General features: G+C 52.9%; 1 protein-coding gene across 2 annotated transcripts; it reads left to right on the top strand.

The window, feature by feature from the left end:
* The first annotated feature begins 1,477 nt into the window (after window positions 1-1,477).
* Window positions 1,478-17,384, top strand: SERPINF1 (serpin family F member 1). 2 transcript variants are annotated; one of them, XM_055258433.2, is made up of 8 exons: window positions 1,478-1,609; window positions 6,385-6,476; window positions 8,926-9,124; window positions 10,404-10,559; window positions 11,705-11,908; window positions 14,872-15,014; window positions 16,356-16,566; window positions 17,006-17,384. In XM_055258433.2, the coding sequence occupies exons 2-8, from the start codon at window positions 6,393-6,395 to the stop codon at window positions 17,263-17,265; spliced, it is 1,257 nt and encodes a 418-aa protein (XP_055114408.1). In that variant the 5' UTR covers window positions 1,478-1,609; window positions 6,385-6,392; the 3' UTR covers window positions 17,266-17,384. The 2 variants fall into 2 exon arrangements, with proteins under 2 accessions (XP_055114408.1, XP_055114407.1); XM_055258432.2 differs by lacking the exon at window positions 1,478-1,609 and adding an exon at window positions 2,292-2,382.
* Window positions 17,385-17,901: the final 517 nt, after the last annotated feature.

The following is a 17,901-nucleotide window of genomic DNA, read 5'->3' on the forward strand; positions in this document are numbered from 1 at the left end:
TGCTGGGATTACAAGCGTGAGCCACCGCGCCCGGCCAGGAAGAAGAGATTTTTTAAAAAATATACCAAAAGAAGCACAAATTATAAGAGAAAAGATTGAAAATGTTGGTATTAAAATTAAAAACTTGTTTCCCTGAAAAGAAACCATAAAAGAAGCCTGTGTAACCCACGACCCACAGGCTGCATATGGCCCAGGATGGCTTTGAATGCAGCCCAACACAACTTCGTAAACTTTCTTAAAACATTATGAGATTTTTTTAAGATTTTGTTTTGTTTTTTGTCCGTTTTAGCTCGTTAGGTATCATTAGTGTTAGTATATTTTATGTGTGGCCCAAGACAATTCTTCTTCCAATCTGTCTCAGGGGAGCCAAAAGATTGGACACCGCTGCCATAGAAATGAAAACACAATGGCCGGGCGCGGTGGCTGACGCCTGTAACCCCAGCACTTTGGGAGGCTGAGGTGGGTGGATCACCTGAGGTCAGGAGTTTGAGACCAGCCTGACCAACATGGTGAAACCCTGTCTCTACTAAAAATACAAAAATTAGCCGGGTGTGCTGGTGCGCGCCTATAGTCCCAACTACTCAGGAGGCTGAGGCAGGAGAACCTCTTGAACTCAGGAGGCGGAGGTTGCAGTGAGCCGAGATTGCACCACTGCACTCCAGCCTGGGTGACAGAGTGAGACTCCATTGGAAAAAAAAAAAACCAGTGTGATACATTGACCTAAGGTTAAAGAACATGCAAACTGATACCATATATCACTTGGGGACAAAAACTTACATGGTAAAAGTGAAAAGAAATGTATGAAAATAATAAAAATCAAATTCAAGATGGTGGTTATGGTGATAGGGGAAGAACTGAGGTGGAAATAAAAGGTTGTCATTACACTGATAAATTTTTCTTTCTTTTTTTGAGACTGAATCTTGCTCTGTCGCCCAGGCTGGAGTGCAGTGGTGTGATCTCAGCTCACTGCAACCTCCGCCTCCCAGGTTCAAGTGATTCTCCTGCCTCAGCCTCCTGAGTAGCTGGGACTACAGGTGCGCGCCACCACACCTGGGTAATTTTGTTTGTATTTTTAGTAGACATGGGGTTTCACCATGTTGGCTAGGTTGGTCTTGAACTCCTGACCTCAGGTGATCCACCTGCCTCGGTCTCCCAAAGTGCTGGGATAACAAGTGTGAGCCACTGCGCCCAGCTTTGTTTGCATTTTTAGGTGAGACAGGGTTTCACCATGTTGGCCAGGTTGGTCTTGAACTCCTGACCTCAGGTGATGCACCTGCCTCAGTCTCCCAAAGTGCTGGATTACAGGCGTGAGCCCCTGCGCCCAGCCCCTGAAGGAAAATGTAAAGGAAGAGGAAGGTGTGCAAATGTGTGTGCCTTGGGCGTAATGGATGGCGGTGCAGCAGTGGGTTAAAGTTAACAACGAGACAGTGATGCAATCACAGAATCCAAATTGAGTGCAGGTCGCTTTAAGAAAGGAGTAGCTGTAATCTGAAGCCTGCTGGATACTGGATTAGAAGGCAGCAAAAAAAGCTCTTGTGCTGGCTGGAGCCCCCTCAGCGTGCAGGCTTAGAGGGACTAGGCTGGGTGTGGAGCTGCAGCGTATCCACAGGTAAAGCAGCTCCCTGGCTGCTCTGATGCCAGGGATGACGGGAGAGGCTCCCCTGGGCTGGGGGGACAGGGGGAGGCAGGGGCACTCCAGGGAGCAGAAAAGAGCAGTGCAAGGGAGAGGAAATGGTGAGACAGCAGCCCCTGCAATTTGGGCACAAGGGTGAGTGGATGAGAGAGGGCAGAGGGAGCTTGGGGGATGAGGCCGAAGGCCAAGACTCAGTGATCCCCAAATCCCACTGCACCGACGGAAGAGGCTGGAAAGGCTTTTGAATGAAGTGAGTGGGAAACAGTGGATGGGGCGGTCGTGGGGAGGAAAGGGGAGCTAAGCTGCTGGGTCGGGTCTGAGCAGCACCCCAGGACTGCAGTCCAAGGCAGGGAGGTTCCCGGGAGCTGCTTCCACCAAAGGCAGTTAGGAAGGCGGCTGCCCTGCAGCCCAGCCCTGGCCCCTGCCCCCTGGGCTCCTTGCTACTTTTTCAAAATCAGCTGGTGCTGACTGCTAAGGCAATTTCCCAGCACCACCAAACAGCTGGCCTCAGCGCCCTGGCTGAGGGCTGGGATGGAGGACAGCTGGGTCCTTCTAGCCAGCCCCCCACCCACTCTCTTTGTCTAAATGAGTCAAGGCTGGGAGACCAAAGAGGTTGTGGCCTCTGGCAAACAATGAGCACTATTTAGCCCGGCAGGTGTATAGGGCATGGGGGCCCAGCTGCCAGTGCTGGAGAGAAGGGCCGTCTGAGATGCACCCTTTCTGCTGCCTGTGCCAAGCCACCCAGAGGGGTAGGTCTCACAGGAATTCCCAGAAACCCCACCCCTGTCCAGCCTAGGCCCCCACCCGGCATTAGCTAACCCGACGTTAGCCCCCAGGTTCTGTGGGGTTGGGGGGCAGGGAGTCCTATTCTTGGGGCTGCTGCCTCTGGGGTGTGGGGAAGTGCAACTCCACGGCACCCTGGACTGACTCATTCAGCTTCTAAAGCTTCAGGAAACATTGTTTGGGGCTGGGTCACCATGTGTGGGCCAGAGAGGACCCCTCAATCCCCTCCAGAGAGCCAGAGGAGGGGGAGGTGCCCTTCCCCACGCTATCTCCGGGGCCCACTGCCATGTGGCTGAAGGCTGTGCGGTTCTGGGAAGAGGAGGAGGCGGCCGTGGAGGGTGTTTGTCTCCTAACTGGGCTTAATCTGAAACACATGTATTGGCTTGAGTTGATCCGCCTAACTTGGAGGCAAGATCACAAAAGTTCCTGTGTTTCTTGATGTGGGCAGTTGTCAGAAAATCAGGCCTGACCTTGGCCCGCCGGGGAGGGTGTCTGCCTCTCCCCGAGCCCTCCCCCGCCTGCTACAGCCGGAGTAGGGCTTGGATACCGCCCTTTGGACAGGATGGCATCATTGCCTGTGGCCGCAGCCAGCCAGCAGTCGCCTGCTCAGCCCGTGAGCAACCTCTGTGGACAGGGTATTGCGTGTGTGCTGAGGGGCGCCCATGCAGACCCCCACGCTCTGCCCTCCCCCTGCGCTTGTAGGGTTTTCAATCAGCTCTCCTCTTCCCTTATCCAGATGACTTGAGGTGCAGGATTGAGACTTGCCGTTAATATTCCGGGTCCCTGTGTCTAGCTGGGGGCCACCTTTGGACCCATGTCCCTTCCCTGCCCGGCTCCCTCACCTCACCTCAGCCTACCCACATTGTGACAATCACCTACCACCTGATCTGGGGTTTGGGCTTAGATTCTGTAGGGACCAAGACTGAAGTCTCTCCTTCAAGTCCATTTGAATTGTGACTTTAGTTTCCTTAAATACTATGCCAGGATAATGGCCAGGGATGGTGGCTCACGCTGGTAATCCTGGCACTTTGGGATGCTGGTGGATCACCTGAGATCAGGATTCGAGGCCAGCCTGGCCAACATGGTGAAACCCCATCTCTACTAAAACATAAAGATTAACCAGGTGTGGTTGCAGGCACCTGTAATCCCAGCTACTCAGGAGACTGAGGCAGGAGAATTGCTTGAACCCGGGAGGTGGAAGTTGCACTGAGCTGAGATCACACCACTGCACTTTAGCCTGGGTGACAAGAGTGAAACTCTGTCTCAAAAAAACAAACAAAAACCCAAAAAACAAAACAAAAAAACTATGCCGGGATAGGCCTGTCTCCTCCCTTAATTTCTTACTTGGGCCAGAGGAACTAGAACTAACAACTTTTCTTCTAGCCTTGCCTCCTGTGTACCTCACGAATTTTTGGTCTCTAATAAACCAGTCTGCAGAAGCTTGGGAGGCAGGCTCCTGGCAGCTGGGTGGGGCTGGCCGCAGGCCTGGATGGTGGTGAGGGCTCTATCTTGCGCTGCAGAAAGCTTTTCCTGTTGTCTACACGCAAGTTTTCTCCCTGCACGTCAGGGCAGCCATGTGCAAGAGCAGCTGGCTGGGAACGCGGAGGTCTGCGGCTCAAGGCGGGGTTTAGAAAGAAAACCAGGCTGCTTCCTGCTGCCCGTCCTGCCTTAAGCTGAGTAAACCCAAAGGCAACCTCTTTCGCGCCCCACAATATTGTCCAGTGGATTATCAGATTTAATTTTAAGGACTGGAGCCAACAATCACACAACGTCCTCCCAAGTTTTCTGATCCCGTTTGTTCTGGGAAGTCAAAAAGTGCGTGTGCTGTGTGGGTGGATGTTTGTGTTTATAAATGGATAATGAAGGGTGATGTGTCGGGGGCCAGGGCAGGGGAGACAATGTCGTTCAGATTCTACATTTCTTTCTTTCTTTTTTTTTTTTTTTGAGGTGGAGTCTTGCTTTGTTGCCCAGCCTGGAGTGCCATGGCACGATCTCAGCTCACTGCAACCTCTGCCTCCTGGACTCAAGCGATTCTCCTGCCTTAGGCTCCCAAGTAGCTAGGATTACAGGCATGCACCACCATACCTGGCTAATTTTTGTATTTTTAGTAGAGATGGAGTTTCTCCGTGTTGGCCAGGATGGTCTCAAACTCCTGACCTCAGGTGATCTACCCGCCTCTGCCTCTCAAAGTGCTGGGATTACAGGCGTGAGCCACTGCGCTTGGCCTTTTTTTTTTTTTTTTTTCTTTTTTTTTTTTTTGAGGTGGAGTTTTCACTCTTGTTGCCCAGGCTGGAGTGCAGTGGTGCGATCTTGGCTCACTGCAACCTCCACCTCCCAAGTTCAAGCAATTCTCCAGCCTTAGCCCTCCAAGTAGCTGGGACTACAGGTGTGTGCCACTACGCCTGGCTAATTTATTTTATTTTATTTTATTTATTTATTTTTGAGACTAAGTCTTCCTCTGTCGCCCAGGCTGGAGTGCAGTGGCACAATCTTGGCTCACTGCAACCTCTGCCTCCCGGGTTCAAGTGATTCTCCTGCCTCAGCCTCCTGAGTAACTGGGATTACAGGGGCCTGCCACCACGCCTGGCTACTTTATGTATTTTTAGTATAGATGGGGTTTCACCATGTTGGCCAGGCTGGTCTCGAACTCCTGACCTCAGGCTATCCGCCTGCCTCAGCCTCCCAAAGTGTTGGGATTACAGGCGTGAGCCACTGCGCTCAGTAGTTTTATTTTAATAGTAGGTTATTTTATTTCCATTTTACAAGAGAAAAAAATGGTGATTTAGAGAGCTACTAAGACACAGCACTGCGACCACGTGTGATGGCGGGCGCCTGCAGTCCCAGCTACTCAGGAGGCTGAGGCAGGAGAATCACATGAGGTCAGGAGCTCCAGGCTGTAGGGTGCTATGGTTGTGCCTGTGAATAGCCACTACACTCCAGCCTGGGCACCACAGCAAGACCTTGTCTCCCAAAAAAAAAAAAGAATTGAAATGTGAACCCAGGCTCTCTGACCCTAGGCCCTGCACTCCTGACCATGGGAGAAAGAGCTCTTGAAAGGGGACTGTGGGAGAAGGGAATGAGCTGCCTTGTGAGGCCACAGAATTCCAAAGACAGCTTGAGAATTTGGAGGGACAGCAGGTGCCTGACTGGGTGCCTCTATGCTTGGTATCCGGTGATTCCGTGGAGGAGACCTGGGTTCTGCCCCATTCTCCTGGGAGGGGTTGCCCCAAGTCTTATCACCGGAGTGGGTCAGCTGCCTCCAGCATACACTTGTGCTGGGCCATACTCCACGTGGAGAAGCCGTGCTGCGCTGGGGCCCCACTGCTCTGGATCTTTAAAAGATATTGGTTCAGGGGCCGGGTGTGATGGCACACGCCTATAACCCTAGCACTTTGGGAGGCTGAGGCGGGCGGATAGCCTGAGGTCAGGAGGTCGAGACAAGCCTGGTGAACGTGGTGAAACCCCATCGCTATTAAAATACAAAAAATTAGCCGGGCATGGTGGCACATGCCTGTAATTCCAGCTACTTGGGAGGTTGAGGCGAGAGAATCGCTTGAACCCAGGAGGCGGAGGTTGCAGTGAGCCAAGATCGCTCCACTATACTCCAGCCTGGGCGACAGAGCCAGACTCTGTTTCAAAAAATAAAATAAAATATAAATAATAAATAAATAAAAGCTTTAGGTTTAAAGTAGGGTCCCCTGACGCAGACAGTGGAACAAAAGCACAAGCTCATGGCATGACTGTGGGCCCCGAGGCAGGGGGAGGGGCGGGAGAACCTTGCTGGGAGGGATGGGCCATCAAGCTGAGGGTCCACTTCCGGGGGCCTGGTGGGGTGAGGGGTGGTCGCTGCGGGGGGGTGGGGAAAGTGCCTCGCCCTGCCCAACCCCTGGGCCCTGGCTGGGGTGGCCAGGAAGGGGCAGCGCAGTGGGGGGAGGAGAGCGGCGTGCTACCTTGTGCTTTTCTTGCAGGCCCCAGGATGCAGGCCCTGGTGCTACTCCTGTGCATTGGAGCCCTCCTCGGGCACAGCAGCTGCCAGAACCCTGCCAGCCCCCCGGAGGAGGTCAGTAGGCGGGCAGGGAGGGCGTGGTCAGCGTTCCCAGCCCCTCCTTGGCAGGCAACACAGGAAACAGGACAGGGAACCCGGACCCAGGTTCCAGGCCAGGCTTGGGCCTTTATTTCTCCAGGGCTGGAGTTTCTCCAGCAGCAAAACAGAGAGAAAATGTCTTGCCTCGCCTTTCAGGGGATGGAGTGGGGACAAGAATAAGATCCCAAAAAAGTAAAAATCTGAAGCATTTTTAACAAGTCCAGGGCAATTCTCCTGCCTCAGCCTCCCAAGCAGCTGGGATTACAGGCATGCACCACCATGCCCGGCTCATTTTGTATTTTTAGTAGAGACGGGGGGTTTCTCCATGTTGGTCAGGCTGGTCTCGAACTCCTGACCTCAAGTGATTCACCCGCCTCGGCCTCCCAAAGTGCTGGGATGACAGGTGTGAGCCACCGCGCCCGGCCAGGATCTCTTCTCGTTACCTTGTCTTCCTAGTGGGGGCTCCACTGAGCAGGTCACGTTCCCAGACATTTGTTCAGATACTGACCAGGCTGTGGCAGGGAGTGAGGGTATGGACTGACCTCTCTCGTGCCCAGAAAGGGCACAGCTGGGTTCCCAAGGCAGATACAGGCACATGGAGGGAAGCCTGGGCCATATAAGTGTTACGGGGTGAGTGTTGGCGGTGGCCCACCCTTGAGGGACAAGAGCAGCTGGGCATCTTGGCGAGATCCCTGGACTTTTGTGAGGTCAGAGTATGAATTCTGCGTCTCCCTCCTCCTAGCTTTGTGACCCTAGACAACTCTTACCTCAGTCTTTGCTTCCTTGCCTTTGAAATGGGATAAAAACACCCATTCTACAGGGCCATGTGGCCACTCATTTATTTCTCATCTACCAAACACCTACTCGACAGGTGCTGGCAATGGGTGGAAATAAAAAAGACTCAGTTCTGCCGGGCACGGCGGCTCACGCCTGTAATCCCAGCACTTTGGGAGGCTGAGGCAGGTGGATCACAAGGTCAGGAGATTGAGACCATCCTGGCTAACACGGTGAAACCCCATGTCTACTAAATATACAAAAAATTAGCTGGGTGTGGTGGCAGGCGTCTGTAGTCCCAGCTACTCGGGAGGCTGAGGCAGGAGAATGGCGTGAACCCAGGAGGTGGAGGATGCAGTGAGTGAGCCGAGATCGCACCACTGCACTCCAGCCTGGGAGACGGAGTGAGACTCCATCTAAAAAAAAAAAAAGAAAAAAAAAGAAAAACTCAGTTCTTTTTTTTAACTTTCTTTTTTTAGAGACAGAGTCTCACTCCGTCACCCAAGCTGGAGTACAGTGGTACGATCTTGGCTCACTGCAATCTTGGCCTCCCGGGTTCAACCAATTCTCTTGTCTCAGCCTCCTAAATAGCTGGGACCACAGGCACGTGCCACCATGCCCAGCTAATTTTTTGGGTATTTTTAGTAGAGATGGGGCCTCACCATGTTGCTCAGGTTGGTCGCAAACTCCTGAGCTCAAGTGATCCATCCTCCTCGGCCTCCCAAAGTGCTGGGATTACAGGCATGAGCCACCATGCCCAGTTAATTTTTTTTGCATTTTTAGTAGAGACAGGTTTCACCGTGTTGCCCAGGATGGTCTCGAACTCCTGACCTCAAGTGATTCACCCACCTCAGCCTCCCAAAGTGCTGGGATTATAGGTGTGAGCCACTTGGCTGACAGTTTTAAAAAAAGTGGGTCATAGGGGCCGGGCATGGTGGCTCACGCCTGTAATCCCAGCACTTTGGCAGACCGAGGCGGGTGGATCACAAGGTCAGGAGATCGAGACCATCCTGGCTAACACAGGGAAACCCTGTCTCTACTAAAAATACAAAAAATTAGCTGCGCTTGGTGGCGGGCGTCTGTAGTCCCAGCTACTCAGGAGGCTGAGGCAGGAGAATGGTGTGAACCCAGGAGGCGGAGCTTGCAGTGAGTGGAGATCGCGCCACTGTACTCCAGCCTGGGCGACAGAGCGAGACTCTGTCTCAAAAAAAAAAAAGTGGGTCATAGGTTTTGGCTTACAGGTCACAAGTGTTTAAACCTGGCCATCAGGCCAGGCGCGGTGGCGCATGCCTGTAACCCCAGCCAATTGGGAGGCTAAGGCAGGAGAATCGCTTGAACTGGGGAGGGTGGAGGTTGCAGCAAGCCGAGATCGCGCCACTGCACTCTACCCCGGGCGACAGGGTAAGACTCTGTCTCAAATAAAAAAAAAAAAACAGCTAATCTCTCCTCTGCGCTGTCTCTCCACAGAGAGCTCATGCATGATGAGGGAGTAAAACTCATTCCCGTTTTAGGCCAAACACAGAAAAATTAGGAAGGACAGCCCCAAGGGGCCAGAACCACCACCCTACACAAAGCCGTGAGGAGACAGTCAGTCCCTGTGCATCTCTGCGAGTCCCTGAACTCAAACCCAAGACTTCCTGTCTCCTGCCAGGGTTCCCCAGACCCCGAGAGCACAGGGGCGCTGCTGGAGGAGGAGGATCCTTTCTTCAAAGTGCCTGTGAACAAGCTGGCAGCGGCTGTCTCCAACTTTGGCTATGACCTGTACCGAGTGCAGTCCGGCATGAGCCCCACGACCAACGTGCTCCTGTCTCCTCTCAGCGTGGCCACGGCCCTCTCGGCCCTCTCGCTGGGTGAGTGGTCAGATGCAGGAAGCCCCAGGCAGAGCTGGAGAGGCCCTCTGTGGCCTCTGCGTAAATGTGGCTGAATTTATTGACATTTCAGCTCAGGGAGGGGTGAAGTAGCACTAGGGGCCAGGCCTGGGGGTCCCAGCTGTGTAAGCAGGAGCTCGGGCTGCACACACACGATTCCCCAGCTCCCCAAAAGGGGCTGGGCACCACTGACATGGAGCTTGGCCTCACGGTCACTTATTGACACGGTGACTTCAAGGCATTCTTGCATTCCTTAACCAAGCCGGTGCTAGCCTAGGTTCCCGGGATGTAACTGCAAACAAGCAGGCGTGGGCTTGCCCTCACTGAGGACACAGCTGGGTTCACAGGGGAACTAATACCAGCTAACTACAGAATAGTCTTTTTTTTTTTTTTTTTTTCTTAGACCGAGTATCGCTCTGTCGCCTAGGCTGGAGTGCAGTGGCGCGATCTCGGCTCACTGCAACCTCTGCCTCCCGGGTTCAAGGAATTCTCCTGCCTCAGCCTCCAGAGTAGCTGGGATTACAGGCACCTGCCATCATGCCCAGCTAATTTTTGTATTTTTAGTAGAGACGGGGTTTCACCATGTTGCCTACCTAGGCTGGTCTCAAACTCCTGGGCTCAAGCGATCCACCCGCCTTGGCCTCCCAAAGTGCTGGGATTATAGGCGTGGGCCACCACGCCCGGCCAGAATAGTCTTAAGGGCTGTGATGGGAGAAGTACAGGGACTGGTACCTCTCACTCCCACTTTCCAGGCCTGATGCCTTTAACCTACTTCAGGAAAATCTCTAAGGATGAAAATTCTTGGCTGGGCACGGTGGCTCACGCCTGTAATCCCCGCACTTTGGGAGGCCGAGGCGGGTGGATCACAAGGTCAGGAGATCGAGACCATCCTGGCTAACACGGTGAAACCCCGTCTCTACTAAAAATACAAAAAATTAGCCGAGCGTGGTGGCAGGTGCCTGTAGTCCCAGCTACTCGGGAGGCTGAGGCAGGAGAATGGCGTGAACCTGGGAGGAGGAGCTTGCAGTGAGCTGAGATCGCGCCACTGCACTCCAGCCTGGGAGACAGAGCGAGACTCCATCTTCAAAAAAAAAAAAAAAAAAAAAGAAAATTCTTTGGCCACCTAGATTGTCTTGAAGATCAGCCTACTTGGGCTCTCAGCAGACAAAAAAGATGAGTATAGTAGTATCTGTGTTCTGGGAGGGGCTTGATTTGGGCCCCGGTGTGCAGTTATCAACATCCACATCCTTGTCTTGGGCAGGAGCCGAGCAGCGAACAGAATCCATCATTCACCGGGCTCTCTACTATGACTTGATCAGCAGCCCAGACATCCATGGTACCTATAAGGAGCTCCTTGACACGGTCACTGCCCCCCAGAAGAACCTCAAGAGTGCCTCCCGGATCGTCTTTGAGAAGAGTGAGTCGCCTTTGCAGCCTGAGCTGCCTGAGGAATGTGGGCTCCATGCTGCAGGCTGGGGTTCTTTTTTTTTTTTTTTTTTCTGAGACGGAGTCTTGCTCTGTGGCCCAGGCTGGAGTGCAGTGGTGCGATCTCGGCTCACTGCAAGCTCCGCCTCCCGGGTTCACACCATCCTCCTGCCTCAGCCTCCCGAGTAGCTGGGACTACAGGCGCCCGGCTAATCTTTTTTTAAATTTTTTTATTTTTTGAGACAGAGCCTCACTCTGTCACCCAGGCTGGAGTGCAGTGGTGCGATCTCGGCTCACTGCAAGCTCTGCCTCCCGGGTTCACACCATCCTCCTGCCTCAGCCTCCCGAGTAGCTGGGACTACAGGCTTTTTTTTTTTTTTTTTTGAGACAGAGTCTCACTTTGTCACCCAGGCTGGAGTGCAGTGGCGTGATCTTGGCTCACTGAACCTCTGCCTCCTGAGTTCAAGCAATTCTCCTGCCTCAGCCTCCTGAGTAGCTGGGATTACAGGTGCACACCACACCCAGCTAATTTTTGTATTTTTAGTAAAGACAAGACTTCTCCATGTGGGCCAGGCCGGCCTTGAACTCCAGACCTCAGTGATCCACCTGTCTTGGCCTCCCAAAGTGCTGGGATTACAGGTGTGAGCCACTGTGCCAGGCCCTTTTTTGTATTTTTAGCAGAGACGGGGTTTCACCGCGTTAGCCAGGATGGTCTGGATCTCCTGACCTCATGATCTGCCCGCCTCAGCCTCCCAAAGTGCTGGGATTACAGGCGTGAGCCACTGCGCTCGGCCTGTTTCTAAACAATAGATCACGTATGCTCAGACCTGGCCTGGCACTGGTGGGGAGGAAGGGCCCGTGAGCCCAAAGAGGCTCAGAAGAGGAAGTGGGCTGCAGGAGATGGTGGGAGGGGCAGGGAGGGCAGTGGTGCGATCCGGGGAATCTGCTGCCCCCCAACCCTGCCCCCCCCCAGTGCCTGGAGATGCCAGCAGAAGTCCTGGCAAGTCACAGGAAGATGCTGGCTGGGAAGTCAGGGCCTGCTGAGCGGTAAACCAGAACCCGAGCCTGGCAGGCTCTGGAAGACAGGATGCGCATCGTGGAGTCTCATACACTAACCTCTGCTCTGCCTCTTCTCAGAGCTGCGCATAAAATCCAGCTTTGTGGCACCTCTGGAAAAGTCATATGGGACCAGGCCCAGAGTCCTGACGGGCAGCCCTCGCTTGGACCTGCAGGAGATCAACAACTGGGTGCAGGCCCAGATGAAAGGGAAGCTCGCCAGGTCCACAAAAGAAATTCCCAATGAGATCAGCATTCTTCTTCTCGGTGTGGCACACTTCAAGGGTGAGCGTGTCTCCAATTCTTTTTCATTTATTTTACTGTATTTTATTTAATTAATTAATTAATTTGACGGAGTCTCACTCTGTAGCCCTAGCTGGAGTGCAGTGGCATGATCTCAGCTCAATGCAACCTCCGCCTCCCAGGTTCAAGCAATTCTTGTGCCTCAGCCTCCCGAGTAGCTGGGATTACAGGGATGCACCATCACTCCCGGCTAATTTTTTGTATTTTAGTAGAGATGGGGTTTTACCATGTTGGCTAGGCTGGTCTCGAACTCCTGAGCTCAGGTGGTCTGCCCACCTCAGCCTCTCAAAGTGCTAGGATTACAGGCGTGAGCCACCACGCCCAGTCCTTTCTAAGAGACAGGGTGTTGCTATGATGCCCAGGCTGGTCTTGAACTCCTGGGCTCAAGTAATCCTCCCACTTTGGCCTCCCAAGGTGCTGGGATTACAGGCTTGAGCCACCGTGCCTGGCCCTTTTACATTTATTTTTAAATTAAGAGACAGGGTGTTGCTATGATGCCCAGGCTGGTCTCGAACTCCTGGGCTTAAGTGATCCTCCCACCTCGGCCTCCCAAAATGCTGGGATTACCATGTCCAACTTGCCACTTCTTTTTTGACCAAGGATGGATGGCAGGCATCAGAGGGGGCTTGGAAAGGGGAGGTGTCAAAGACCTTGCCCAGCATGGAGTCTGGGGCACAGCTGGGGGAGGATCTGGGAACTGTGCTTGCCTGGAGCTTATCTGCTTGTCATCAAATCCAAGGCAAGGCATGAATGTCTACAGAGTCAGAGACTTGAGACAGAAGAGCAGAGAGGGAGAAAGAATGAACACTGGGCCTGTTTGGGGCTTTCCTGGCTTTTGAATCAGTCAAGATTTGTTTATTTTTTATTTTTTTTGAGACGGAGTCTCGCTCTGTCTCCCAGGCTGGAGTGCAGTGGCGCAGTCTCGGCTCACTACGAGCTCCGCCTCCCCGGTTCACGCCATTCTCCTGCCTCAGCCTCTCCGAGTAGCTGGGACTACAGGCGCCCGCCACCACGCCCGGCCAACTTTCTGCACTTTTAGTAGAGACGGGGTTTTACCGTGGTCTTGATCTCCTGACCTCGTGGTCCGCCCGCCTCGGCCTCCCAAAGTGCTGGGACTACAAGCGTGAGCCACCGCGCCCGGCCTATTTGTTTATTTTTTAAGATGGAGTCTCATTCTGTTGCCCAGGCTGGAGTGCAGTGGCGCCATCTTGGCTCACTACAGCCTCCCCACCTCCCAGGTTCAAGTGATTCTTCTCCCTCAGCCTTCCGAGTAGCTGAGATTACAGGCGCCTGCCGCCACACACAGCTAATTTTTGTATTTTCAGTAGAGAAGATGGGGTTTCGCCATGTTAGTCAGGCTGGTCTCGAACTCCTGACCTCAGATGATCTGTCCACCTCAGCCTCCCAAAGTGCTGGGATGACAGGCATGAGCCACCGTGCTGGCTGAATCAGACAAGGTTTAAATCCCAGCTCTGCCTGTACCAGCTGAGGAACTCTGCACACATTTCAAAACCTTTCTGGGCCGATGTTCTCACCTTTAACGTGAGGATAATACACCTACTTCATAGACACCTTTTTATGTTGTCTCCAAGTTTTATAACAGCTCTAGTTCTGTACCCAAGACATGGTAGGTGACCAACAACATCCTTCTAAGGCTGTGGTGAAGTGTTTGGAGCTCGTTCCACAGGCCTAGTGTGGGGCCAGCCCCATTCAGATAAGGCCTTGTGGGGTGGCCTGGGGCGGGGGGAGGGGTTGGGCAACCTCTCCCTTAAAATGGTTTGTAACCACCTGAGGCACCAGCAAGAGCGGGCCCCCTAGCCTGGAGAAAATCCGAATGGCTTCCTACTTCAAGCACTGGTCTCTAGTGAGTGAAAGAACAGCTGTGGATCCCAGGATATTACAGGTCACATTAAACTAAAGGGGCTTGGCCATCATCAGCTGGCTTCCAGAGCGTCCGCCAGTTACTTCACCTCTTCGGCTTCGGCCTGTTTTCAGCTACGAGAGGGCATAATCCAGAGGACCTCAGAGGTCCCTCCCAGCTCAGACCTTCTTTGACTGTCTCCCAGAGACACTGCTGTAGGAGTGCACACCAGTTTTCTTTTGAGACGGAGTTTCACTCTTTTTGCTTAGGCTAGAGTGCCATGGTGTGATCTCGGCTCACTGCAACCTCTGGCTCCCAGGTTCAAGTGATTCTCCTGTCTCAGCCTCCCGAGTAGCTGGGATTACAGGCACCCACCACTGCGCCCAGCTAATTTTTGTATTTTTAGTAGAGACAGGGTTTCACCATGTTGGCCAGGCTGGTCTTGAACTCCTGACCTTAGATGATCCACTTGCCTTGGCCTCCCAAAGTGCTGAGATTACAGATGTGAGGCACCACACCCGACCATTTTTGTATTTTTAGTAGAGACGGGGTTTCGCCATGTTGGCCACGCTGGTCTCAAACTCCTGACCTCAAGTGATCTGCCCACCTTGGCCTCCCAAAGTGCTGGGAGTACAGGCGTGAGTCACCATGCCCGGCCGTTTTTGTATTTTTAGGACAGACAGCGTTTTGTCACGTTGGCCAGGCTGGTCTCAAACTCCTGACCTCAAGTGATCCGCCCACCCAGGCCTCCCAATATGCTGGGATTCCAGGCGTGAGTCACCACACCTGGCCTCCAGTTTACTCTTCCTGCAGGCTATCACAGAACGTGTACAATCTAGAGAGTAATTAACCAAATCAACGTCTTGCCATCAGAGTTTGCTGGTGAAGGGCACTCGGGGTCCTGGAAATAACTGTAGGCTCCAAGCCACACAGAGATAGGCCTATTCCCTGAGGCCTCCGAGCCCCTGACAGCTAGGTTCCCTTGAGTCGGGCAATCTTCAACAACGTGCTCTGGGGACACAGCATGGCGCCACTGTCTTTCTGGTCTCCTGGGGCTCAGACTATGTCATTCATTTCTTTCCAGGGCAGTGGGTAACAAAGTTTGACTCCAGAAAGACTTCCCTCGAGGATTTCCACTTGGATGAAGAGAGGACCGTGAGGGTCCCCATGATGTCAGACCCTAAGGCTGTTTTACGCTATGGCTTGGATTCGGATCTCAGCTGCAAGGTCTGTAGGGATAGGGGCAGGGTGGGTGGAGGGAGCGGATAGAGAAGCAAAACAGGGTAGTGGGAATGAAATGACCTTTGAGATCCGACAGCTGTCTACATTTCGCCTGCTGTGAGACTTTGAGCAGGTTAATAAAATCTCTGAGCCTTTCCTCCTCTTAAGATGGGGCAGGGGATCGTTACCAACCCTTGTCTTCCCAGCGTTTGTCGTAAGGATGGATAAGTTAACAGGAAATGGGCCCCCAGATTGGGCACCCAAATGTTTGTTCTCTCTTTTCTTGAGACTCCTATTTCTAGAATTTAAAGCCAAACTTTGAAAAATAATGACAAACTCCAAATCGTTGGCATCTTTTTTTTTTTTTTTTTTTTTTGAGACAGAGTCTTGCTCTGTCGGCTGCGCTGGAGTACAGTGGCATGATCTCAGCTCACCACAACCTCCACCCTGCTGGGTTAAAGCAATTCTCTTGCCTCAGCCTCCCGAGTAGCTGGGACTATAGGCGTGTGCCACCACGCCTGGCTAATTTTGTACAGACAGGGTTTTTCCATGTTGGTCAGGCTGGTCTCGAACTCCCAACCTCAGGTGATCCACCTGCCTCGGCCTCCCAAAGCACCAGGATTCCAGGCGTGAGCCACCACGTTCGGCCAATTGTTGGCATTCTAAGGCTTTCAGTGGACCTGACTTCTTTTAGTTATAAGTCTGTAACTGTTAACCTTTCTTGGGCCATGGCTATCACACAGATCTCTCTGGGAATCTGACGACAGTGCCTCAAACCCGGGGGAGCACCGCCAGGTGTGCACACACATTTCTGTCAACGATTTCGGAGACTCTTGGGACCCCAGACACCATCTGTTCCATGGACCTTAGGTTAAGAGCCTCTGTTCAAAGGAGGCTTTTGCTCGTGGTGGGTGGATGGGGTGGGGTCTCCAAGCCATCTTATGGCCCCTTCGGTATTCCTATCCTCGGTTCTCCCTGTCTTAGTCCAGGGCTCTCTACCTAACAAACGAGCAGTAAATGTTGGCAGATGGACTTTGGGAGAAAATAAAGACCTGAAATTCAATTCTAGCTCCTTAAACCAGAGGAGAACATTCTTTCAGCAGGTAACTTCAGTTGGTATTAGGCCAAGGTAAGAAAGGCCAACAGCACCCTTTCTGAAGAAACCTCAGGAGATGGCTCGCTGCCAGAAAGCTATAACCTGGAGGGGGAATCGTTAAATAGATGAGGGGCTAGAGGAAGCACGAGGCCAGGGCCCCGCCACGGGAGAGGGAAGGCAGCTCCTGGCAGTGTCTGTCCCCAGCTTTTGGGCTCTGAAGGACTAACCACGTGCTTTCTCACGTGTCTCAGATTGCCCAGCTGCCCTTGACCGGAAGCATGAGTATCATCTTCTTCCTGCCCCTGAAAGTGACCCAGAATTTGACCTTGATAGAGGAGAGCCTCACCTCCGAGTTCATTCATGACATAGACCGAGAACTGAAGACCGTGCAGGCGGTACTGACCGTCCCCAAGCTGAAGCTGAGTTACGAAGGCGAAGTCACCAAGTCCCTGCAGGAGATGAGTATGTCTGAAGACCCTTTTGCTCTCGGTGGGTGGGTGGGGCGGGGGCTTCGGGCCTTCCACTGTGCTAAGCAGAACTCAAGGGCTCCACAGCCTTGTACGGGGGCCGTGGATGATTCCTTAATCCTCATCGTGCCGGAAGGGAAGGCTGAACTGCCTTCTCTCATCAGCCTCATTCCTCAGCCTCAGGAGCAGACCTCCCTAACAGGCGCTCACAACACTGCCTCTCAAGACGAGTCTGTCTGACCTGTTTTCTCATCTTGACCTAACTTGCTGAGTGCTCCTGGGCAAGTCACTCCACCCTCGGCCAGCTCAGAGCTCTTCGGGCCTCACAGAAGGTCCACAGTGGTGTGCCATCCCAGCTTGCTTGCGATCGGATCCCTTGGTTGGGGTGTTGGGGAAGGCAGGGTTTTAACGGAAATCTCTCTCCATCTCTACAGAGCTGCAATCCTTGTTTGATTCACCAGACTTTAGCAAGATCACAGGCAAACCCATCAAGCTGACTCAAGTGGAACACCGGGCTGGCTTTGAGTGGAACGAGGACGGGGCGGGAGCCACCCCCAGCCCAGGGCTGCAGCCTGCCCACCTCACCTTCCCGCTGGACTATCACCTTAATCAGCCTTTCATCTTCGTACTGAGGGACACAGACACAGGGGCCCTACTCTTCATTGGCAAGATTCTGGACCCCAGGGGCACCTAAAACCCCATTTAATATTCCAGTACTCTGGAAGAAAACCCCAGAGGGACAGCAGAGTCCACAAGACACAAGGCTGCCCCCGTAAGGTTTCAATGCATACAATAAAAGAGCTTTATCCTTAACTTCTGTTGCTTTGTTCCTCCTCCTATTTTGAGCTATGCTAAATATCACATGAAAAGAAACTGCTCTTTAGGCATTTGGTGGTCCTCTACTTCTGGCCTGGTTTTATCTAAACGCTGCAGGAAGTCGCCGTTTATAAGAACTCTTAGTTATCTGTGCTGGATAACGCAGGGGCAGCTTCTCTGCTCTGGGGGTGTCTCTCCTCCCGGGAGACCATTTCCTGCGCCCGTAACCAGTGAAGCATGCTCGTAAACAGCACACAGACAGGTAGGAGAGGCCATCTGTAACTTAAGGAAATGGACCTGATATGTAAAGATTCTGAACATCTTCTTTGTAAGGAGGTATGCCTATTTTACAAAGTACAGCCGGGTGTGGTGGCTCATGGTTGTAATCCCAGCACTTCGGGAGGCCGAGGTGGGCAGATCACCTGAGGTCAGGAGTTTGAGACCAGCCTGACCAACACGGAGAAACCCCGTCTGTACTAAAAATACAAAATTAGCAGGGTGTGGTGGCACATGC

This window comes from Symphalangus syndactylus, chromosome 20, assembly GCF_028878055.3.
Source record: "Symphalangus syndactylus isolate Jambi chromosome 20, NHGRI_mSymSyn1-v2.1_pri, whole genome shotgun sequence".
Lineage (NCBI taxonomy): Eukaryota > Metazoa > Chordata > Mammalia > Primates > Hylobatidae > Symphalangus > Symphalangus syndactylus.

Bases quoted from the DNA above. Each gene is read 5' to 3' on its own strand.
- SERPINF1 (XM_055258432.2), top strand. From the start codon at position 2,343: ATGCACCCTTTCTGCTGCCTGTGCCAAGCCACCCAGAGGG. The intron at 9,125-10,403 runs GTGAGTGGTCAG...TGTCTTGGGCAG, and splicing joins CCTCTCGGCCCTCTCGCTGG to GAGCCGAGCAGCGAACAGAA. The intron at 11,909-14,871 runs GTGAGCGTGTCT...ATTTCTTTCCAG, and splicing joins CGGTGTGGCACACTTCAAGG to GGCAGTGGGTAACAAAGTTT.